Source organism: Theropithecus gelada, chromosome 11 (genome assembly GCF_003255815.1).
Source record: "Theropithecus gelada isolate Dixy chromosome 11, Tgel_1.0, whole genome shotgun sequence".
Classification (NCBI taxonomy): Eukaryota; Metazoa; Chordata; class Mammalia; order Primates; family Cercopithecidae; genus Theropithecus; species Theropithecus gelada.
This window is the reverse complement of record NC_037679.1, coordinates 97,258,466-97,284,456: the sequence shown is the minus strand read 5'-3', so window position 1 is coordinate 97,284,456 and position 25,991 is coordinate 97,258,466. Positions and strand designations below refer to the sequence as shown.

Sequence of the window (25,991 nt, the reverse complement as noted above, 5' to 3'; positions counted from 1 at the left end):
AATTTTGAGTCATATTTTATTTTATCTATTCCCCATTTGTTTCCCTTTCGTGTAGTTTGTATCAGAGGCTGAGACACATCTCCACCGGTGGGAATTCCTAAATATCAGTGGTATTTACATCCCCACCCTCTCCATGGAGTGAGGCCCCTGGAGTTGCACAGACCTGAGGTTCTTGTCCCATGTGGGTCCTCTCTCTTGAGACAGGTCTCCAGCTCCTGGAATAAATTCTCCTCGAGAGAACCCCTCCTTCTGGTTGAAACTGAGAATGGATGCTTCATGGTTAGGATTCAAATTCAAATGGCCTATCCCTTATACTAGGACACTTAATGCTAAGGTTTGACATATATTAATCCCTCTGAGCTAAAATCCATTGGCCCTTTCAGCACCTACCCTGCTAGTGAATTTTTAACAATTTTAATATTTATCTTCCTTTTTCTTGAACCCTTGATATTCTTCTACTTTTATTACTAAGTTCTTTACATAGTACTTACTATGTGATGGCCATTTTTCATACAGATGATTAATTTATTTAACTATCTTAACCTAATGAGGTAGTACTATTATTATCTTTACAAATTAGGAAATTGGATTTTGGAAAGGTAGTTTCTAGCCAAAGGCCACACAGCTAGTAAATTATGTAAGTGGTGTTCAAACCCAGGACACTCTTGTTCTTAATCCTCCACCATGCTTCTACATTTTCTATTGGCTATTTCTGCAATCTAGATTCTGAACCCAAACATACAATTCCTTTCCTTCTATCAGCTAAGATATTTGCCTCTCTGACTCATCATCTGTATTGCAAGCTACAGCTTCTAAAAGATTACATTTGTGTAAATGGAAATTGTGGATGGGCTGATTCTTGATCCTTCCACATGCTTCTGCATTTGGCCTGGCACTTTCCAATCCATCTCACTCAAAGTTGCAAGTGCATTTCTTCCCCTCTGCAAGAATCCCCCATCCTGTGTGCCCTTGGTGGCAAGTAACTCACATTTTATACAATCCTAGTGGGGCTCTCACCTCTGAGGGACAGATGTTTTTGTTTCTGAACTTGGCACCACGTGAGAAATAGAATAAACAGAACCAGGAGAAGGAGACCAAAGATACTAGATAAAATAAGTGCAGAATGACCTGTATAGAAATTAAGCATTGATAAGTATTAAACTAGTAGATATCAGTTGTGGGTTTATACATTGTAAAAAAAACTGGTTCCCTGGTTGCTGAGAAGAATAATGGCTATACATTTCAGCATATTCATGAACAATACATAATTTTTGAGAGCTATTTTAGATGAAAACTATCTAGGAACAACTGAATCCAAATCTTTCCATAATTCTATTGCCCTAAATTACTTCCAATTTTATGCGAAAGATTTGATAATTAAACCTTTCCTCTTGCATTGCATTCACTACTAAAACATCAGAAATCAGAAAATACTAGAGCTTGAGCTGTGAGCTGTGTCTTTTTTTTTTTTTTTTTTTTTTTTGAGATGGAGTCTCACTCCGTCACCCAGGCTGAGTGCAGTGGCATGACCTCGGCTCACTGCAACCTCTGCCTCCTGGGTTTAAGTGATTCTCCTGAGGCTTGAGCTGTTTCTGCCAGTCTCATAAAGAATAGTTGAGAATCTAGAAAGATAATTCTATCTATGAGGGTACCACGAGAGTCTTATCCTTCTCTGCGTGTAAAAAGGATTTTTCTAGAGAGAAGGACGGCATAGCAAAGCAATCATAGAGCTATTGATACCACTGGCTGCGACCCAGAGACTCATATTTCTGCAATCCAGAGTCTTCTTTGAGTATCATAGCAGTTTCTGCCCTCCCTTGATCTTCCTTATAGCCTTAGGTATTGATGTCAGCACTGATAGGCAGAAGACTATACCTGAGGAGGCATTCGGTGATTTCAGCGACTGTCCTGAGAGAGAGAAAGACATAAATGAACGAAAAGGAACTGGGTATTTCTTTTCACATCTCCTGTGAATATTGGATGTCATTTAAATATCCTTTTTACGTCTGTGAATATCGGCTGTCATTTAAAATATCACTCCTCAGAATCCTCTTGCTAAGAGGATTTAGTCTAAGGCTAAATCCAGCTTTCTTCCCTCAAAATTATGGGGGCTATTTTAGATAACTGTGGAACATTATCTTATTTAGTTGTGGAAAAACATTAGTTTAACATAGCCTTTCATTCTTCAGCAAGAAATCCTAGTATCTTCAGCTCAACTCTCTGAGTAAGGCTGTTTCCCAATGTTCTCTACCATTACTGGGAGGCTCAGTTTAAGCATGGCTTTTTCACACTTACCAGAGCACCTCACGCCAGCATCTTCCTTGTGTCCACAGTCACTTTGTCCCCAGGGTTTGGCATGACAGTCCCATAGAAATGACTCATTTCCTTTGCACTGCATCTCATCCAGCCAGATGGTTCCAGTTCCCTGGCCAAACGAAGCCTCCTTCAGGGCAGCCAGAGCAGAGCCACAGCCCAGCTGCTGACATACCACTTCCGCCTCGGCCAGGTCCCAGGAGTCATCACACACTGTGCCCCAGGAGCCTGCGTGCCAGATCTCCACTCTCCCAGAGCACTCGGTGTCTCCTCCACGCACTCTTATTCTATCTACAAAGGCACAAAACATGGCTGTCTTTACTCCTGAAGGAGATTGTGGGAGAATGCTGAGGTAGAAAAACTTGAAGGTAATAAATGTGCTTGATGAATATGGGTGTGGTAAGGAAGGCAGAATTTCAATGTTACATAGATTAGACAAGAACCTGTAAAGTGAATAAGCCCCTACACATGACTGTGGTTTGTCCTAATCACAGTCAAGGGGTGAAGCATCTCCAGCGAGGCCAAACCAGATATTCATTTTCTATTCTAGGCGTTTGAAAACAAAACATATTGATTTCATTTTCCAAATTTTAATGTCCTATCTGACACAAACCTCCTGTCTTGTCCCTCTCATTTTCACAATTTCTCCAAATATAACTAATGTTCGTTTGGCTCAAGTCTGATCCATAGACCATTGCTTCTTCTATGTCTTCCAATTATCAGTCCTTTCTTGCCTTCACTTTGCTCCCTGTAAGTATGTATACTAAGATCATAACTACAAACACTCTCTTTCCCAAATGAACAATGCCTTGGCACTAGTGACCTCTCATTACATGGCTGTGTGCAAATGCAGGATAAGCCTAACTCTCCACCTACTTTAAGCTGGTTCCTGAAATACTGAGTTTCACTGCAGATAATTATAACTGGGGTCATTTTAAACTTGCTGCCAAAAAAGTTGGCAGAATCCTTGATATTTTAGAATGATCTTATCATTTTTATTTCTCATTCTTTATTACTTTGTTACACTTTCTTTCATATTCTAAGCCTCAGCCTTACCTCTGCCCACCAACCACATGAAGACCAAAAGAGAATCTCGGGATTTCTCTATTGGATCTTAGTTCCTGTAATAATATAGGAAAAGTTACAGTTTCAGTAGTTAATTAACTTTTAGGTAATTTGGCTTCTATTCAAAAGGGTGTTTTTGATCTAAACATCTCATCCCCAGGTCTGATAAGTCATCCCCAAGTCCCCAAACCTGATAACTTTCACATGTACCCTTTAAAAATTTTCCTTTCTCATTGTCATAAGAGTCCCTCTCCAGTTACCAGGTTAACTCTTTTCTCTCTCGCATAGCCAAACATCTTGAAAGAGTTTATTTTTTCTCTTCATTTTTGTAAATCTCCTGCTCATTAATAAATACTTTTAGACTAGTTTCTACCTCCTACCATTGAATGGCCTATATAATAATAAATCATTGAATGGCCTATATAATAATAAATTCAGAGTATCGTTTTTAATCCTACTTCTTTGCTATGGTTTGGCTGTATCCCCACCCAAATCTCGAACTGTAGCTCCCATAATTCTCATGTGCTGTTGGGGGGACCTGGTAGGAGGTAATTGAATCATAGGGATGGGTCTTTCCTGTGCTGTTCTTGTGATAGTGAATAAGTCTCACAAGATCTGATGGTTTTATACAGGGGAGTTCCCCTGCACATGCTCTTTTGCCTGACACCATGTAAAACGTGACTTTGCTCCTCCTTTGCCTTCAGCCATGATTGTGAGGCCTCCCCAGCCATGTGGAACTGTGAGTCCATTAAGCCTCTTTCCTTTATAAATTACCTGGTTTCTGATGTTTCTTTATTAGCAGCATGAGAACTGACTAATGCATTCTTTCATCCTTTCACAAAATTGACTCAAGAAAATGAGAATAAGCCAATAGTCCTGGACATTCTTTTTAAGTATTAACAAATTACTATCCAAAATAGCTGTAGTTATTCTCTTTCAAATATTGAAACACAATGATTTTATTCCATATACTATTAAAGATCATAAAAGCTGGCAGAATTCATCCTAGTCAATTTTATATTTCAACAAATCTCCAATACTAATACCAACAAATATAAAAAGAGCACTGAAGAAGATCTATTGCATAGTATCATTCATATACATATAGATGTAAAATTTTAACATACAATATTGATAAATTAAAACAAGATAGTTGAAATCCAAAATTTATTATTGGATTTAATTTAATTTATTATTGGTAATATAATTGATCAAATAGGAAAATAGATTTTGGGAAGAAAATATTGAGAAATATGCTTAAAATAATTTTCTCTATATTTAAAGATATTTAATGTGATGTTACTTAAAATGGAAAAATAACTTGAATTTTTTACATGTCCAATGACAGGGATTTGGTGTGTCAGATTACAGTGTATCATATGGTAAAAAAAATATACTTTAACTTGAGAAAATACTGCTAAATCAAAAGAGCAGGCAGCACAAAAATGCATAGTATAACGTTTTTGCAATAAAATATACGAATATATATAAAATATATACACATATCTGATACTCAAGAGTGTAACATCAGCTACATATCATCAACTGATCATGGTACTATAGGTGATATTTGTGGTTTTTTTCAAGATTTCTGGGTTTTTTTCAATTTTTGGGGGAATGATATTTTGTGACAAAATTACAATAGTAAAAAGAAGCAAAATGCTTAAAAGTATGAACCACAAATGGACAATACTCATAAATAATGTCCATATCCACTACTAACCAAGTCCATGCAAATTATGTTGATTTAGGTGAAATTTTAATTTGGGAAGTTATGTGTATGTCTGTGTATATGTTTCTCTCTGTGTGTAACATTGATGGGAAGGGTGAAATAAAATCAATGCTCTCATATACTGGTGATAAGAATGAAAACTAATGCATAGGTTTTCTGCTGGAGTAATTAGCTAGTACATATAAAGAATCATAAAACTGTTCACTCATTTTACCCACTCATTATGGGACTAGAAATATAACCTTCAGATATAATCAGAGATTCACTGAAAATGAATAAAGATGCTTATAATGGCATTATTTATACTAGTTTGACACTGAGAAATAGCCTTAACACCAATAATCACATGGTTATTTATGTTTACATGATAAAATATTACATGCCATTTGAAAGCTATTAATTGAAATTAGAATATATTTACAGTATACTTTTACATATAAAAGTAGGATACAGAAATCCTAAATATAGTGCAATGCTATATATTACACGCATATATATCATACTATATATACATATACACATATACAGTATCTATATTTCATATACACATATCTATATTTCATACACACAATCATAACTTCAAGTTTTTATACAAAAGGAAGTCTAATAGTTAATGTTTCTGAATATTAGTAATGGTTATTTTTGATAATCAGATTTAACGTGGAATGCATTTTATTGTTTATAATTGTACAATTTCTAAAATCTCTACAATAAACATATTAAATTTTAATCAAATAAGACAATTTTCTTATAAATAATCAACTAACTTCCCATAGTAAAATGTTCTGCAGGAAAAAATAGAGCTGTTTAATCTCCCTAATTAATTCACGTTTCCTCAAAAGTTCTGGGCTTTCTAGAATTTCTAGGACAAAGTATATATATAATATTTTCATTTTTTAAAACACTATAATTTTTTATGAGTTGTTATCCCTTTATGTGCTTTCATCCAGCTTCTCACAAGGAGCTTAAAGGAATCAAAAGAGACAATATACATTTTTAAATACCCTGTAAAATACTAAACCAAAATAATAAAATTTCAATATAGAATAGATGTGATAAATCAGGATTTATTGTCATGCACTTTTCAGTGAGTCTGTCATGTGCTCCTGAATGGAAAGATTTGCTATTTGTGCTAAGTTATATTTCACAGGGCTTCAGTGACAGCCAGTGTTTAGAAAGATACCCACCTTCACATGTGATCCAGGTCTCTTCTGCTGGGCTGGAGATTCTTCGCTCCCATGGGGCAGATAGGCACTGCCATATGGAGATATGCGTTTTAGAACACTGAATGTCATCCACCCACATGAAACCAGAGCCTATCTTAGACAAAGGGGCGAGGCTGACAACTCCATTCTCCCCACAGCCCAGCTGCCTGCACACAATCCCTGCTATGGCTGTGGTGATGTTCCTCCTGCCAACGCTGCCCCAGGTCCCATTATAGAAGACTTCCAATCTCCCAGCACAGCTCTCCACTTCAGTTTCACTGTAGAGCCTCAAGGCTGTGAATTCTACAGAGAAATACAAAACTTAGTGTTAAATATTTCCTTTGGAGTTGGAAAATTCCTCCCCAAGGAATCCATTTTTCCCTTGGAAATAATATATTAGGGCTCACGATACAATTTCATAAATCACTCTGACATATTAACAGCATAAATCTGATGGAAACTAAAGGTCTTGTGTGATTTCACAATTAGCGTGAGTTTCCCTAATATAGTATTTGAGCTTTAAATTTGTATCAACTTAAGTTAAAATGCAACCTTCTACATTCTACTCTCGAACATAAATTCAATTCAGGAAATAATCAGGAGGTTAATCCCATTTGCAGGGATGTCCAAGGGAGAGAATACAGTTATGGGTTCTTAGTTTCTGTTTCTGGTCAGGCTGGTAAAGCCCCTTCCTCATCCCTCTTTTCCGCTTACCACTAGAGACAGAAACTAATAACCATGGCTTCAGGCTACTAAAAGCCTAAAACAAAACAAAACAGAACAACAAAATAAGGCAGATTGGACACGGTTGACAGTGTGTTCTCAGAGCCACGGTGGATGTAACGTAAAGTCCCTTTCTTGGGGTCTAACCTGCTCTGACAGTAAGACCAATCTTATTTTTCTCAGATATGAATGATACCCAGACAAGTGTAATATGACAAGGGTATTAAGAAGTCAGTATAAGACTAGGATTAAAATCAAGTGCCTTTTTTTTTATTCCTAGGCCATACACTTTTCACTATACTTTACAATTGTGTGTGTGCAAGTGTGTGCAGGTATGTGTAGAGGAGGGTGCAAAGGTAGTAGCACAGACCTGAGCAGATGACCCCTGCGTCCTCCTTGTGCCTGCAGTCGTGCTGCCCCCAGCCCCGGGAAGGGCACTGCCACAAGTGGGACTCCGTTCCTGTGCAGTTCAGGTCATCCAGCCAGATGGGCCCTGACCCCGCCCCAAAGTGAGCAGAGACCGTGGCATTGAGGGCCACTCCACAGCCCAGCTTTTGACACACCACGTGGGCATCGCTCAGGTCCCAGCCGTCATCACAGATGGTGCCCCACAAGCCGTTGTGATAGATCTCTACTCTCCCGGCACAGCGGCCGTCCCCATTCACCAGGCGGAGCCGTTTGTCCTCTTAGAGGAGAAAGTCCAGTTAATAGGTCACATTCTTTAGGGTCGCAGTGTTTCCTAAAACTGATTCTGCTTACCTAAGCAGATGAAAGCACGGCCCTCTGGAACTGCAGACAAATACGGGTCAGATAAATTTGCAACGCATGGAAACAGTGGCCCTGTCAGGCTTCCTGGTGGAGGGTGCAGGAAATGGGGCAAAAGTAAGACCAAAATACATGGAAAAGGTTGAAGAGTTCTGTGATAACATGGGATCAGCAATTGTGGTAAGGACTTCTAAAACCCTGTCGTCTATTGAAATCATTTTTATTAATGATGTCTACTTGTAAATCCCAAACACAGAGTTGTTAACTTCACCCTAGGAATGGCCCTAGTTGTCATTATTTCTTACATGTTACTCTTTGACTGTCATGCCTATCCTCTCTCCACCTGTGCCCCCATTTTCTTACCCCTCTTTCCTTTAATCCCACACTCCCTCTACCATCTCTGGGTTATATTGACAGTAGTTAACCATAAGCATTGTTCTCTTACCTGTGCAGGTCACAGAGGCAGTATTTCCGTGGATACAGGGAGGTGCTCCAAGAACTGTCATTTGACAGTTATCCAGAAGTGACTCATTCCCTAAGCAATGAAACCTGTGCCCCCACACACGACCAGTTCTTTCTCCAATATATTTTCCTCCTGTGGTTGAGACAGCAGCCCCACAGCTGAGCTGTCTACATAGAACATGGGCATCTTCTGGGTACCAGTGGGTGTCACACAGTAAGCCCCAGTGTCCAAGCACCTTGATCTCCACTTGCCCGTCACACTGGGATTTGCCATTCACAAGTCGGACATCTGTATATCCTGGGAGGAGACAAGGCCATAGAAGAGACATCATGACTTATCCGCTCCAGCCTCATACTCCCCATCTCTAGCCCCACCAATTAAGATTATTTAAAAATCTCACGGGAACAGACAACTCCAACTTCTCTGCTGTGGATACAAGTGTCTTCCGGATGTTGAACCGTGGGGCATAATGCAAGGTGAGTTTCACTCCCTTCACACTGGATCTTTTCGGCCCAAATTAGACCACTCCCTTTTCCAAAGTGATCTCCCACAGAAAGAGATACGGCATCTCCACAATTTAATTCTCTGCACAGCACATTGGCAGCATGAAGAGAGAAATCAGAATCACAGACAGAGCCCCATGTGTCTGCACGTTTCACTTCAACACGTCCAGAGCAGGGCATATCAGCTCCAACCAGCCTGGGCTGCCTGTGGGCTACAAAATAGTATTTCAAAAGTTAGTTTTTAGGGTTTTCCAATATCTATCCCTGTCTCCAATCTCCACCTCTAACCCCAGAGCAATTTTTTTCCATTCTTCTTTAGAATATCCCATTTGTAGTGGCTCAGAGGATGAGATTAGCAGTACAGACTTAAATTCATAGATCTGGATTACATATCTATTTTCTATGTCTTGGTGACCCACCAATCCTAGATTTAGAGCTCCTCAGAAGGAAATGAATCGCACAATTTGTTTACATTAAAAACTACTAAGTAACCTCAGCATTAAACAACATATATGAAGATTTGTAGTCGTCTTAAGAAGATGGTGTAATGTAAGAATAGAAAGACTTCTACCTACTGGTTAGATCCCAGTAATCCATCTAAATGAGTAATTTATAAACAACAAAAAAATACTGCCTATTATTCTGACTCTATTCTTTGCAGCAAAACTACTTATATTAGTAATGTAAATTATCTGTCTCCAACCCAGCCATTTTTCCAAACTCCTGACTCATTTATCCAATTTCTACTTAGCATTTCCACTTGGATTTCTTATAGACATCTCAATGTGAATTCTTTGGAGTCTTTTCAAACTTCTATCCAAGGCTGCAGACTTCCATATTCCTATTGATAGAACTCTACCATTCCAGACATTCAAATATTTTGAAATAATTCTTGACTTCTGTTGCATAATTTATCTCGCCTTTCAGAAAGTTTTGTTTTCTGTATTTTCAAAGTATGTCCACAATCCCAAAACTTCTCACCCCTTCAATCCTAGTGCCTGGATTGAGCCACCATCATTACTTGCCTGAGTTACTGTATTAGATTCCTACAGATTTCCTGTTTCTATAATTATTCCTCTATAGTTCATCTTTTAAAAAAATAAAAACCCAGAGAGGTCATTTAAAATGATGTATCAGGTTAAATCAGTATTCTGCCCCAAATCCTCCCATGACTCCATATTTTACTCAGAGTAAAAACTTAAACTCCTACAAAGATCTACTTGTCCCTCAGTGACCTTCCCCTGCTCATTTACTTCTTTTGGTGCCATGTTCTGATGCTTTACTTACTGCTCTTCAGCTGCACTGGATTCCTTTCTCTTCTTCAAACATATCAGGCATAATCCTACCCCAAGGCTTTTCAACTGGCTGTATCTCTATTTGTATTTTCCTTCTGCATATATGCATATAACTGACTCTCTCATGACCTTCAAGTCTTTGTCTATGTTTCACCTTTTAAGTAAGGCCTACCCCAATCATTTTATTTGGAATTTCATTCTGTCCCATAAACACTCTGGATTCTATTTTCTAGTTCTATTTTTTTCCCATAGCTTCTAACATCAGCTAATAGCATATATTTTACTTCATCGCAGAAAGTGATGCTCTTTTGAACAGCACTACTCTAGAATCTCCTATCAATAAAAAAAATTGAGTAACTCCCCTGGAGATTATATTCCTTTTTAGTCATCACCTTATCTATTTCTTCCCCTTAAAATTTCAACTTTTTGGAAATAATCTATGCCTATTATTCCAACATTTTTACCTCCCATTTCCTTCTCAACTTGAAATGATCTCCTTTTTCTAATGTGACAAAACTACTTTTATTAAATTTATTCATGACTTCTCTGTTGCTAAGTTTAGTGGAAATTGTTCAGTTTCATCTATATTGGCTTCTTAGGGTTTTTTTTTTAAATCCATGTCCCCATCTTTTTGAAACATCTTCTTCCCTTGGCTTTAGTGATGTGACATTCTGCAACCACTATTCCTCAGTATGCTTTTCCAACTTCTTTTATGTCAATAAACTATTAAATATTATTGTTCCTCAGACCTAAGAGCTCCTCTTTCTTTGATCTAGGCTTTAAAAATTCTCAATTTACATTTTATTCCTAGATTTAGTTTCCATCCACATATCTAGGACTCTAATAGTTACATCTCCATTCAATAGAAGTCTTCTGATCACCTAAATTTTATATCATATTTCCTCCAACCCTCTTCATTTGATGACTGCTTTACTATTGACTCATATTTCACACATACAAAATTGGACTCATCATCCCACTCTCTCTAACCTGCTCCTCTTCCAAGATTATCTTTCCAGACAATGAAACTGCAGTGCACCCATCTGCTTAGTCTAGAAACCTTTATCTTTATTCCCACATTCAGTGTATTAAGTTCTGCTGGTTTCAGCTACTAAATATTTCTGAAATTTGGAAGCTTTTCAGCAGCTCTACAGTGAGCATCCTAATCAGAATTCCACATCTTCCCTAGAATTAGTCAACGTGACTCCCAGTATCCAATAGCCTCCTCTCTCCAATACACACACAGACACACACACACACCACACTGCAGCCAGAGTGCTGTCTTTGAAATGCAAATTGTATCATGCTTACAACCTTCAATGGTTTATCATTCACTTTAGAATAAAGTCCAGAATTCCTATTCCATAAATAACCTTTCCCTTCCCTACATATCAAGACTTTATTATAACTTTTCACCCTTGTTCACTTGGATCTAATACCTCTTCTTTCAACCATCTTTTAGTACCTGGAATAACACAAACTTATTCCCAAGTGTGGTACTCGAATAAAATACTGCTGTTTAAATTAATTTTCCCAACACTTCTTCATATGATTAAATCATACCTGTCCTTCGCATCTTTCCTTAACTATCACTTCACAGAAGTATTCTCCAACTCTGCAAATAGGTAATATCTTCTAATTATGCCTTCTCATTTCATCTTGTGCTTCTACTTCACACAATTTTAAATAAACAATTATTTTATTATATATTTTTATTATATGCCTGTCTTCTAGATAAGAGGGTAGGATTACTTTTATCTAGTTCATTTACTTTTGACCTAATACTGTTAAGTAGCCACTTCATAAACATGTATTAAATAAGTGCAAAAAATAAATAATTGAATAAGTGTGTTTATCTTTGTCCAGAAATTACCTGAGCAGATCACACTTGCTTCCATATTTAAACGACATGCAGTCTGTTTCCACTCCCATCGTATACAATCCCAGAGAGACGCTTCCCTTCCAGTGCAGCCAGAATTAGATATAAAGATGTGTAATGTTCTTTCTGTGAAATGAGGCTCTCTGTAGACCAAGATTGGAGACCCACATTCAAGTTGCCTGCAAACAACTTCAGCAGTGTTTATTCCCCAGCTGTTAGCACACAGAATTCCCAAGGCACCCTGGACTTTCACCTCAACTCTTCCAGCACATCTGCTGCTTCCACCCACAAGCCTCAGCTCCATATCTGATGCATCTGAAACCAAATACCACAATGATTTTAGAGAAGCACTCTGTGTGAGACATTAAAGATTCTTATCCATTCACATACACTAACATAGACCAGTGGCCAAAAGTTGAGAGATTGTTCAGGTCCTGGCTTCACCAGTGTTTAATTTTATTTTGTACTTTCCTTCAAACTTAATTTTCCTTTTTATTGGATAAAAAATAAAATAACAAAAGTACACCAAGGTATGTTTCAAATCCATGAATATTTCTGGCTTATAAAGCAAGGATATAATTTCGCTTACAACATCTTATCAGAGACAGGATAAAAAATAATGTTACTCAATGGCCCTAATTCTTGCCTGAGTATTTGAAGAATTACATATTACATGTTAGATACCGAAGAGAATGTTAGGAAGAGGTGAAATAATTTAATGAAAAGGCGATTCCTCAAGGATCTAGAACTAGAAATACAATTTTATCCAGCCATCCCATTACTGGGTATATACCTAAAGGATTATAAATCATGCTGCTATAAAGACACATGCACACGTATGTTTATCATGGCACTATTCACAATAGCAAAGACTTGGAACCAACCCAAATGTCCCTCAGTGATAGACTGGATAAAGAAAATGTGACACATACACACCATGGAATGCTATGCAGCCATAAAAAAGGATGCGTTCACGTCCTTTGCAGGGACATGGATGAAGCTGGAAACCATCATTCTGAGCAAACTATCACAAGGACAGAAAACCAAACACCGCATGTTCTCACTCATAGGTGGGAATTGAACAATGAGAACACTTGGGCACAGAGTGGGGAACATTACACACCAGGGCCTGTCGTGAGGTGGGGAACGGGGGAGGGATAGCATTAGGAGAAATATCTAATGTAAATGACGAGTTAATGGGTGCAGCACACCAACATGGCACATGTATACATATGTAACAAACCTGCATGTTGTGCACATATACGCTAGAACTTAAAGTATAATAATAATAAAAAAGTCAAGGAAAAACTACATAGGGTTGTGATATTACCAAATCCAGAAAAATGGAGAAACTTGCCTATTAGTAATGCCAAATGAAGTAATTCTAAAAAGAAATTGGAGCTCAGGAAAAGAAAACATGAAATTCACTGTATGTGAGAAGAGGAGTAGGTGAGTTTTTTTTTTTTTTTTTTTTAATGAAAAATGCTCAGCATCACTAATGATCAGGAAAATGCAAATCAAAACTACAATGCAACACCACCTTACTCCTGTAAGAATGGCCATAATCAAAAAATCAAAAAATCATAGATGTTTGCATGGATGCAGTGGAAAGGGAACACTTCTGCACTGCTGGTGGGAATGTAAACTAGTACAACCACTATGAAAAACAGAGTGAAGATTCTTTAAAGAACTAAAAGCAGAGCTACCATTTGATCCAGCAATCCCACTACTAGGTATCTACCCAGAGGAAAATAAGTCATTATCTGAAAAAGATACTTGCAAACGCCTGTTTATAGCAGCACAAATCACAATTGCAAAAATAATGAACCAGCCCAAATGCCCATCAGTCAACAAGTGGATAAAGAAACTGGTTGTGTGTGTGTGTGTGTTATATACACACACATATATACACACATATATACACATATATATACACACACATATGTATACACATATATATATGATGGAATACTACTTAGCCATAAAGAAGAATGAATTAATGGCATTCACAGCAACATGGATGGAATTGAAGACTATTATTCTAAGCGAAGTAACTCAGGAATGGAAAACCAAACATTGTATGTTCTCACTCATAAGTGGGGGCTAAGTTACGAGGATGCAAAGACATAATAATAATACAATGGACTTTGAGGACTCAGGGGAAAGGGTAGGAGGGGTTGAGGAATAAAAGACTACAAATTGGGTTCAGCGTATACTGCTTGGGTGATGGGTGCATCAAAATCTCACAAATCAAAACTGAAGAACTTACTCATGTAACCAATTACCACCTGTTTCTCCCAAAAACCTATGGAAATAAAAAACTTTTTTAAAAGGAGGAAAAAAAAGAATTAAATCAGAAAGTAATTCTGAGCCAAATTGAAAGAGTCAGCTCTTGAAGGAAATTTTTAGCAGTATTGATGTAAAATGAAATGAATCTAATTCTAGAAAGGTTACTTTATCTTTTTAGGACAGTTTGGTAGCTTTGAGCGTGCTGTGGCATAGTCTGTGAAACAAAAATAATATTGCCTGCTAATTTGAGAATATATCTAATTATATAAGAGTGTAATACTTCTTTATCTAATTAAAAACTATAAATGGTATCAGCTTGTTTTCTATTGTTTTAGTTAAAAATAAAAATTCATATTATTAAATGCCTATGTGATATCAAACTATTTTTCTACTTTATATACTACATTATCTTAATACATTTATTGACTTCCTAATGTTGACAGATCTGACATGTCAGAAAATCAACTCTGACTTTGTCTGACCAGCTCAAACCTGACCAAGTTACTTCCTATTGGCCTTGAGAAGAAGAAAAATATAATGAACATGGTCTAGAGGACCTGGAATGTCTGTCCTTTCCTGCCACTTCAGCCCCACTTCCTGCCTTATAAAACAGCTGAATGAAATTTTACTACATTGGTTCTTTTGATATAATCTTGTGTAGACATGAGATGATTCTCTAAATAAAACTCTCATTCAGCAGAAAAATAGAGTTGCAATGTATTTCCATTTTAAGCCTATTCGTTACTCTGTGTCTCTGGAGCTCAGTGACAGGGTTTGTGAAACATGAGTTTCTGTTTGTAATTGGCAGGAGTTTCAAAACAATAATCGTGTGAGGGTGGCAGATCAGTCTTAGCAACTTTACCATAAAAGTAAAAAGAAATTTTTTAAAATGGGACTTATTGTAGGTACTGATGTCTAGAGAGCTCTAATTTTGTGTGTGGTGGCGGGGAGGGTGGGAAGAATAAACATATATATCTTGTAGGAATCTCTATCGAAATTGAGATTCCATGAAAGGGTGTCTAGAAACAGATGAACTTTCTTCCCTAAATGAACTACACTAAATATAGGGAAAAACATATTTCACTGCTTTGTAGCAACATATGTCCACTCTGAGAGAGAGTCTTAGATGGAAAAACAGGTGTTGTAGGTGATTCATCATAAAAAGATGACATCACATTGACTTTAGTTTTTTCTGAATTAAAAAAATATATTTATATATAATTGTTTTATATACATAATTATATATTTTATATACACAATTATATATTTTATATATAATGGTTTTACATAGAATTGTTTATATATAATTGTTATAGATAATTGTTTTAAATATATATATACACACAGAGATATATATAATTCTCAATATATAAAACAATTATTACCAGTAAGAAAGTCTGTAGTTTACAGTAACAGATACAAGCACAGAGAAGAAAGGTGTGGGTAGTTTCTACGGACTGGAGTTGGGTCCTGTGTTCAGGAACCCTCAACTGTCTTATTGAAAGACACACTGATACTCATGACTATGGAGAGAAGAACTTTCCCTTAAAAGAGAATAGCTCAAGCGAGAGGCTTCAAGATGGTTGCTAGAGGCACCCAACACTCACCACCAAAAACGATCAAAACAGCAAGTAGATAATTTCACAATGAATAGTGTCTAAGATAGAACACTGGAATTCAGCAGGGAAGTGATAGGGAACAGATCCTTCTGAGGCATAGAGAGAGAAAGAAGTGAAGCAATTGTCTGGTTAGGATTGACTGGAAGCCTGGTAAGGATCCCCACTATAGAAAAAGAATAAACAAGAGATTCCTAGCAGTCCACATTCCCACTGTGGGCCCTTGCAATCCTAGCCATGGGAGAGCCCCTCAGCTTCTGTGGGTTCTCAGACTAATATAGGGAGCTGCCTAGAGTTTGCACAATAGCATTGTTCCAGAGGGGAAGTTTATGCTGAGTCCTACATCCCAATCCCCAATCCCAAGAACCAAGTAACTCTAGCATGGCACCATTTTGAGAGTCCAGCTCCTACAAGATTGCATCCTGTCCTGGGCCTCAGTAAACCCTACATCTCTGCAAGTCTAGAACCCCACTGATATCCTCCTTCGTCCATCCGGAGGGCTGCAGTGGTGCCATGCTGGCTGGACTGGCAGTGTATCTAGGTCCCAGCCATATATTCCGCACAGTGTCTCACACACTGGGAAATGGGTAGTTCACAGAGGAGTTCCCCCATGATGAAGAGAGCTGAAGCATGTCTCCCCGGAGCCTGAGAGCCACCTGCCTGGGGTCACTATCACTGATAGCAGCCTCACTTCCTCACAGCAGCAGGGACACTGTACACTTGCATGAGCCTTCAGTGAGCCTGAAAATGGCTTGCCAGGATGCCATACAAGGACCTACATGGAGGCTTGCCCCACCTGCTACCACCTAAGCATGCCACTCAATGGCCTGTAAATTGCCCCATTCCACTCATCATGTCCTGACCCTGTGTGCAACATCAGTAGCCTTGAGGACAGACCTGCACTGCTGGGTGCCACCACCGCCTCCAGCACCCACCTACATGTGCCACCTAGGGGCTTGGAGAATTGCCTGCCCAGCACTGCTAGCACCAGTGTATACCAGCTTGGAACCTGAGAGTTGGCCTGCCACCACTACTGCCGTTGGGGACACCGTGCATGTTACCTAGGGGCCTGAGAACTTTCCCACCTGCCTAACCCAATGCTGCCACTGCTGGTAGGCAAGCAAGCCACCTGGAAGCCCAAGAATTGACCCACCTAGATCAGCTCACATTGGTGCTTGCATGTGCCACCTAGGGTCCCATGGACAGGCATGCTCAGCCTGCTACCACCACCACTGAGACCCAAGGACTGGCTTGTCTGATATCCTTATTCTTAGCAAAGCTTCACAACAGCCTTAACTAATAAATATAGTCTAAGCCAAAGAGGAAATCCCAGACACTCTTGACACTGATTACCACTGAAGAAATCATGGAGATTACACTAGAGCATGTACCCAGGATCAAAGATAAACTGTCCTACTCAACCAACACTATAGATATATCTATAACAAAAAGTTTTCCTCCATGAAAGCCAACCCCAAAATTTGAAAGCAATGATTGTTATACCAGATGCACAGATATCAATGTCAGGACACAAGAAACATAAAAAGGCAAGGAAACATGACACCTTCAAAGGAACACAATAATTTCTCCAGCAACACATTTCAGCAAAAAGAAAATTGATAAACTGCCTGAAAATAATTTTTAACTAATGATATTAAAGAATTTCAGTGAAACACACACACAAAAAAACACAGATAAATAATACAAATAAATTAGAAAAACAATTTAAGATATTAATGAGAAATTCAACAAAGAGATAGAAATCATAAAAAAGAAACAGAAACCATGGAACTAAATAATTCAATGAAAAACATAAAAAATACAATCAAATAAAGCAGAAGAAAGAATTGCAGAACTTGAAGATAAGTCTTTGAAATAACCTAGTAAAAGAAAAAGAAAGAATTTTTTTTTTAATTAAAAAACCTTTGCAACACATGGGACTCCATAAGGTGACCAAATATTTGGATTTTGGGTATTCCCAAATACCCAAAAGAAGGAGAAGAGATGCATAATGGCATAGAAAACTTATTTAATAAAATAATAGCCGAAACTTTCAAAGTTTTAAAAGATACTTAGATATCCAGATATAAGAAGTTGAAAGATCTCCAAATAGCTACACCTCCTCCCACAAAATGTATTCTCCAAAGCACATTATAGTCAAACTGTGACAAGCCCAAGATAAAAAAGTGTTAAACACAACAGGAAAAAAACGGCCACTCAGGTGCAAGGAAACCCAGATCAGATGAATAGGGGATTTCCCAGCAGAAATCTTACAGGCCAGGAAAGAAAGGTATTGTGTATTCAAAGTGCTAAAAGAAAAAAATGCCAGCCTAAAATACAATACCCAGCAAAGCTATCCTTCCAAAGTGAAGGAGATATAAGGTCTTTCCCAGATAAGCAAAACATGAGGAAATTCATCACCACTAGATTGGTCCTACAAGAAACACTTATGGAAATCTATATCTGGAAGTGTATATCATCATGAAAGCATATGAGAGTATAAAACTCACTAAGCAGACAAATGAGAAAAAAAGGGTCCAAGTGTTACCACCATAGAAAACCACAAAACAGCAATAATAAATAAGAGAGAAGAAAATAAAGGATATATAAAACAACAAAAAACAATGAATAAAATGACAGAAATAAGTCCTTATACCTATCAACAATAACCTTGAATGTAAATTAATTAAACTGTCCACTTATATAGATTGGCTGAACGGATAAAAAAAAAAATGACCCAAATATATGTGGCCTAGAAGAAAATGACTTCAACTGTGAAAATAGACATAGACTGAAAGTGAAGAAATGGACAAAGATATTCCATGGAAATGAAAACCAAAAGCAAGTAGAAAAGTAGAAATAGCTATACTTACATCAGATAAAGTGAACTTTAAGTTAAAAACTGTAAAAAAAACCAACAAAGATAATCATCATATACAGATAAATTGATCAGTTTATTAAGAGGCTATAACAATTCTAAATACATATACACCCAACAATGAAGCATTCAGACATATAAAGCAGATATTATTAGACCTGGAGGGAGAGAGTGACTCAAATACAATAATAATTGACACTTCAACTATTTATCTCAATATTGAAGATATCGTCTAGACAGAAAACCAGTAAAGAAACATCAGATGAAACTAGACTTTAGACCAAACGTACTTAATGGACATTTACAGACTATTTCATTCAACAGCTGTAGAATATACATTCTTTACATCAGCACATAAAACGTTTTCCAGAATAGACCATATTCAAGGCCACAAAACAAGTCTCAACAAATTTTTAAAAATCAAAATTATATAAAGTATCTTATCAGACCACAATGGAACAAAATTGGAAATCAATAACAAGGTAAATTTTGGAAACTAAAAATACATGGAAATTAAACAACATGCTCCTGAATGATCACTGAGTTAATTAAGAAATTAAGAAGGAAATGACAATATTTCTTGAAACAAATGAAAATAGAAACACAACATACCAAAGCCTATAGGATACACCAATAGCACAATTAAGAAGGAATTTATAGCAATAAACAAAGCAAAAAGGTAGGAAAATTTCAAATAAACAATCTAATGATGCATCATAACACGCTAGGAAAGCAAGACCAAACCAAACCCAAAATGTGTAGGAGGAAAGAAATAACACAGATCAGTGCAGAATTAAACAAAATAGAGCCTAAAAACCAATACAATCAATGAAACAAAAAGTTGACTTTTTGAAAAGATAAGATCAAACTTTTGCTTAAAGAAGAGCAAAGATTCAAATAAAAATCACAAACTAAAAGAGAAACATTACAACTGATACCACAGAAACACAAAAGATTATCAGAGACAAGTATGAGCAACAATATACTCACAAACTGGTAAATCTAGAAGAAAGGATAAATTCCTGAACACATACAATCTGCCCAAGATTAATCAAGGAAGAAATAGGAATCCTGAACAGATCAGTCATGACTAATGAGATTAAATCAGTAATAAAAAGTCTCCAGACAATGGAAACCCTAGGACTAGATGGCTTTACTGCAGACTTCTATCAAACTAATAAAGAAAATCTAACATCAATTCTTTTCAAACTATTCCAAAAAATCAAAGAGGAGGGCATTCTTCCAAACTCATCCTATGAGGCCAGTATTACCCTGATACCAAAACCAGAAAAGGAAGCAACAGAAAGAGAAACATACAGGCCAATATCCTTGATGAACATAGATATAAAAACCCTCAACAAAATACCAGCAAGCCAAATCTGCCAACACTTAAAAAAATATATATATACACTATGGTCAAGTGGGATTTAGTCCAGGCATGCAAGCATGATTGAACATATGCAAATCAATAAAAGTGATACATTATATCAACAGAATGAATGACAAAAACCATGATCATCTCAATAAATGTAGAAAAAGCATTTGAAAAAATTCAACATCCCTTCATAATAAAAACTCTCAATTAGGCATAGAAGGAACATACCTCAACATGAGAAAGGCCATATAGGACAAGCCCACAGCTAACATTATAATGAATGGGGAAAAGCTGAAAGTTTTACCTATAAGAACTGGAAAAAGACAAGGATGCCCACTTTCACCACTGTTATTTAATATAGTACTAGAAGTCCTAGCCAGAGCAATCAGACAAGAGAAAGAAATAAAAGGCATCCAAATCAGAAAAGGGAAAATCAGATTGTCCATCTTTGCAGATGACATGATTGAATATTTAGAAAAACCTTAAGACTCCATCAAAAAATCTCTTAGAACTAATAAACAAATTCAGCAAAGTTACAGCATACAAAATCAACATACAAAAGTGAGTAACATTTCTATACACCAATAACAAACTATGGAGAAAGACACTAAGAAGGCAATCTTATTTGCAATAGCCACAAAAAAGAATAAAATAAAATATCTAGGAATACATTTAACCAAGGAGGTGAAAGACTTCTACGATGAAAACTATAAAACATTGATGAATGCAATTAAGGAAGACACAAACAAATGAAATGAAGAGACACCTCATGCTTTTTGATTGGAAGAATTAATATTATTAAAATGATCAAACTACATGATATAGTTTGGATGTTTACCCCTCCAAATCTCATGTTGAAATTTGATTCTCAATGTCAGAGGTGAGGTCTAATGGGTGGTGTTTGCCTCCTGGTGGTGGATTGCTCATGGTTGCCTTGGGGCCATCCTTTTGGTAATGAGTGAGTTGTCACTCTATTAGTTCTCTTGATATCTGGCTGTTAAAAAGAGCCTGGTACCTTCTCTTCTTTCATCATGTGATGTTGGCTCCCCTTCCCCTTTTGCCATGCTACCTGAGGACCTCACCAGAGGCAGATGCTGATGCCATGCTTGTTCAGTAGTAAGACTGTGAGCCAAATAAATCTCTTTTCTTTATAAATTACCCAGCCTCAAGTATTCCTTTATAGCAATGCAAATGTACTAAGACACTACCCAGAACCTGAATAACCACAGCAACCCTGAGCAAGAAGAATAAAGTTTGAGGCACATCATACTATCTACCTTCAAAATACACTACAAAGCTACAGTAACCAAAACAGCCTGCTATTGGTATGAAACAGACACATGGACCAATTAAACAGAATAGAGAACCTAGAAATAAGTCCATGTATTTGTAGTTGACTGATTTTTGACAAAAGGCACCAAGAACATACATCGAGAGAAGGATCCCTCTTCAACAAATGATGCTGGGAAGACTGGATATCCACATGAAGAATGAAACCATACCCCTCTCTCACCATACATATAAATCAAAGGAAAATGGATTAAATACTTAAATATAACACCACAACCTGTAAAACTACTAGAAGAAAACATTGAGAAAATACTCCAAGACATTGATGGGCAAATATTTTATAGCTAAGATTTCAAAAACACAGGCATCAAAACCAAAAGGAGACAAACTTTTAGACAAACTAAAAAGCTTCTACACAGGAAAGGAAACAATTAACAGAGTGAAAAGACAACCTGATGAATAGGAGAAAATATTTGCAAACTCTTCATCTAACAGAGTACTAATATCCAGAATATTTTAAAACTTGAATAACTTGACAGGAAAACAAAACAAACAACCCCATTACAAAGTGGGTAGGCTGGGCATGGTGGCTTATGCCTATAATTCCAGCATTTTGGGAGGCCAAGGAGGGCAGATCACTTGAGCCGGGGAGATTGAGACCAGCCTGGGCAACACAGTGAAACCCCATCTCTACAAAAAACTACAAAAATTGGCTGGGTATGATGGTGCATGCCTGTGGTCCCAGCTACTTGGGGGACTGAGGTGACAGGATTGCTTGAGCCCTGGAGGTCGAGGCTGCAGTGAGCTGAGATTGTGCCACTCCACCCTAGCCTAGACAACAGAGTGAGATCCAGTTTCCAAAAAAAAAAAAAAAAAAAAAGGCGGGGGTGGAAGCAAAGGTTATAAAGGTTACGAATAGACATTTCTCAAAATAAGATAACAATATGGAGATTTCTCAAAAACTAAAAATAGAACTTAATCATATGATCCAGAAATCCTATTTATCCAAAGGAAAGGAAATCAGTATACCAAAAGAATACCTCCATATTGTTGCAAATCATTGAATCTCATTCTTTTTTGTCTGAATAGTACTCCTTTGTGTATATGCACATTTTCCTTATCCATTCATCTGTTGATGGACGCTTAGATTGCTTCCAAATCTTAGCAATTGTAAACAGTGCTGCAACAGACATAGGAGTGCAGATATCTCTTTGATATATTGATTTCCTTTTGGGGGGTATATACCCAGCAATGGGATTGCTGAATCACATGGTAGCCCAATTTTTAGTTTTGCAGGGAACCTCCAAACTGTTCCCCATAGTGGTTGTACTAATTTACATTCTCATCAACAGTGTTCAAGTGTTCCCTTTTCTCCACATCCTCACCAGCATTTGCTATTGCCTGTCTTTTGGATATAAACCATTTAACGGGGTAATATGATACCTCATTGTATTTTTGATTTGCACTTCTTTGATGATCAATGATGCTGAGCACCTTTTCCTATGCCTATTATGTTAAGTGAAACAAGCCAGGTACAAGAAGGCAAACATCGCATACTCTCACTTATTTCTGGGATCTAAAAATCAAAACAATTGAACTCATGGACATAGAGAGTAGAAGGATGTTTATCAGAGGCTGGGAAGGGTAATGGGAGGCTGGGGAGAAGGTGGGGATGGTGAATGGGTACAAAAAAAAAAAACAGAAAAAATGAATAAGACTTCCTATTGATAGCACAATTGGGTGACTATAGTCAATAATAACTTAATTGCATATTTTTAAATAAGTTAAAAAATGTAACTGGATTGCTTTATGTAAAGAATGTAACACAAAGGATAAATGCTTGAGGGAATGGAAACCCATTCTCCTCAGTGTGCTTATTTCTCATTGCACACCTGTATCAGAACATCTCATGTACTCCATAAATATATATACCTAGCATGTCCCCACAGACATTTAAAAAAATAATTTTAAAAATTAAAAAACAAAGGAATAACTGTACCCCCATGTTTCTTGCAGCACTATTCACAATAGCCAAGATATGAAATCAACCTAAGTGTCCATCAAAGGATGAATGAATAATTAAACATGGTGTGTATACACACACACACACACACACACACACATACACACAATGGAATACTATTCAGTCCCCCCAAAAATGAAATGTTACTATTTGCAGCAACATGGATGGCCTGGATGACATTACGTTATGCAGAATAAGCCAGGCACAGAAAGACAAATATCACATGTTCTCACTCATATATGCGAGCTAAAAAAGTCATCTAATGGAGACAGAGAGTAAATGATAGTTACCAGAGGCTGAGAAGGGTGTGTGTGTGGTGGGTGGGCAGGATGAGGAGAGGTTAATAGGTCCAAACATACAGTTAAACAGAAGGAATAAGTAAGTTCTCATGTTCAATAGCACAGTAGGGTGACTATAGTTAAAAATAATATATTGTATATTTTAAAATAGCTACAAGAGAAGATTTGAAACGTTATCAATACAAAGAAATGATAAATATTTGAAGAGAAAGATATCCTAAGTACCCTGACTTGATCACTTACACTCATGCAGCGTTCCATGCTTGAGTTAAAATGTCACATGTACTCCATAAATATGTACACACATTATAGATCAGTAAAAATAATAAAACGAGAATAGTGCATTGGAAGAACAAGCTTCCAGAAAACAATAGGTAAAATTCAAATTGGAAGATCTTCTCTGAAGAAAGATTGTGACTATTTGTAAATCATAACTCTATGTCTACCTACATTAAAAGGGAGAATAGAATTATGAAAGTTTAAAAGGAAAATTTCAAATTTATATCAGAGCTTAATGATTCTTTAAAATATAATTTAATATCTTATCCACTCATCTTAGAAATAATGTACAGACTAAGGAATAAATATGTTGAAAACAAGGAAGCCCAAAGACCAATGATGTATCTGAGTCAGGGAATCCAACTCTTTTAAAAATTTTACTACATGGGTAGTTGTATATCAAATTTTTCTTTGTACCATTTTACAGTTGTCTAATAAAAAGTTTCGTCTTAGAGAAGGAATCTACAAGGCAATTCTTGACATCTTTAAAATTATGTAAAGGACGGCCAAATAGGAACAGCTCCAGTCTGCAGCTCCCAGTGTAATCAACGCAGAAGACAGGTGATTTCTGCATTTCCAACTGAGCCTCCGCTGTTGATACCCAGGCAAACAGGGTTTTCAGTGGACCTCCAGCAAACTCCAGCAGGCCTGCAGCTGAGGGACCTGACTGTTAGAAGGAAAACTAACAAACAGAAAGGAATACTATCAACATCAACAAACAGGATAACCATACCAAAACCTCATCTGTAGGTCACCAACATCAAAGACCAAAGGTAGATAAAACTGCAAAGACGGGGAGGAACCAGAGCAGCAAAGCAGAGAATTCGAAAAACCAGAGTGCCTCTCCTCCAAAGGATCGCAGCTCCCCACCAGCAACGGAACAAAGCTGGACAGAGAATGGATTTGATGAGCTGACAGAAGTAGGCTTCAGAAGGTCTGTAATAACAAACTTCTCCGAGCTAAAGAGGCATGTTCTAACCCATGGCAAGGAAGCTTAAAAACCTTGAAAAAAGGTTAGACGAATGGCGAACTAGAATAAACAGTGTCGAGAAGACCTTAAATGACCTGATGGAGCTGAAAACCATGGCACGAGAACTTTGTGATGCATGCACAAGCTTCAATAGCCAATTCAATCAAGTGGAAGAAAGGATATCAGTGATTAAAGACTTGAACAAAGACTCAAGACCCATCAGTGTGCTGAATTAAGGAGACCCATCACCTTCAGAGACACACATAGGCTTAAAATAAAGGAGTGGAGGAAGATCTAACAAGCAAATGGAATGCAAAACAACAACAACAACAACAAAAAAAAAACCGGGGTTGCAAACCTAGTCTCTGATAAAACAGACTTTAAACCAACAAAGATCAAAAGAGACAAAGAAGGCCATTACATAATGGTAAAGGGATCAATTCAACAAGAAGAGCTAACTATCCTAAATATATATGCACAAAATACAGGAGCACCCAGATTCATAAAACAAGTCTTTAGAGACCCACCAAGAGATTTAGACTCCCACACAATATTAACGGGAGACTTAACACCCCACTGTCAATATTAGACAGATCAACGAGACAGAAAGTTAACAAGGATATCCAGGACTTGAACTCAGCTCTGCACCAAGAAGACCTAATAGACATCTACAGAACTTTCCACAGCAAATCAACAGAGTATACATTCTTCTCAGCATCAGATCACACTTATTCTAAAATTGACCAAATAATTGGAAGTAAAGCACTCCTCAGCAAATGTAAAAGAACAGAAATCACAACCAACAGTCTCTCAGACCACAGCTCAATCAAATTAGAACTGAGGATTAAGAAACTCACACAAACCCACACAACTACATGGAAACTGAACAACATTCTCCCGAATGATTACTGGGTAAATAACGAAATGAAGGCAAAAATAAAGATGTTCTTTCAAACCAATGAGAAAAAAGACACAATATACCAGAATCTCTGGGACACATTTAAAGCAGTGTGCAGAGGGAAATTTATA

At 37.2% G+C, this 25,991-nt stretch overlaps 1 protein-coding gene across 2 annotated transcripts in view; it reads right to left on the bottom strand.

The window, feature by feature from the left end:
* The window catches only part of CD163L1 (CD163 molecule like 1), an 81,703-nt gene that overhangs the window by 12,517 nt on the left and 43,195 nt on the right, over positions 1–25,991 (bottom strand). For both annotated transcript variants that reach the window (XM_025402447.1, XM_025402448.1), the window contains exons 9-18: positions 11,938–12,258; positions 8,667–8,981; positions 8,249–8,563; positions 7,798–7,890; positions 7,409–7,723; positions 6,298–6,618; positions 2,296–2,604; positions 1,876–1,908; positions 1,018–1,128; positions 164–259 (exon numbers count right to left, since the gene is read on the bottom strand). In XM_025402447.1, coding sequence (XP_025258232.1) covers positions 164–259; positions 1,018–1,128; positions 1,876–1,908; positions 2,296–2,604; positions 6,298–6,618; positions 7,409–7,723; positions 7,798–7,890; positions 8,249–8,563; positions 8,667–8,981; positions 11,938–12,258 — 2,229 coding nt within the window. The remainder of the gene's footprint in view (positions 1–163; positions 260–1,017; positions 1,129–1,875; positions 1,909–2,295; positions 2,605–6,297; positions 6,619–7,408; positions 7,724–7,797; positions 7,891–8,248; positions 8,564–8,666; positions 8,982–11,937; positions 12,259–25,991) is intronic.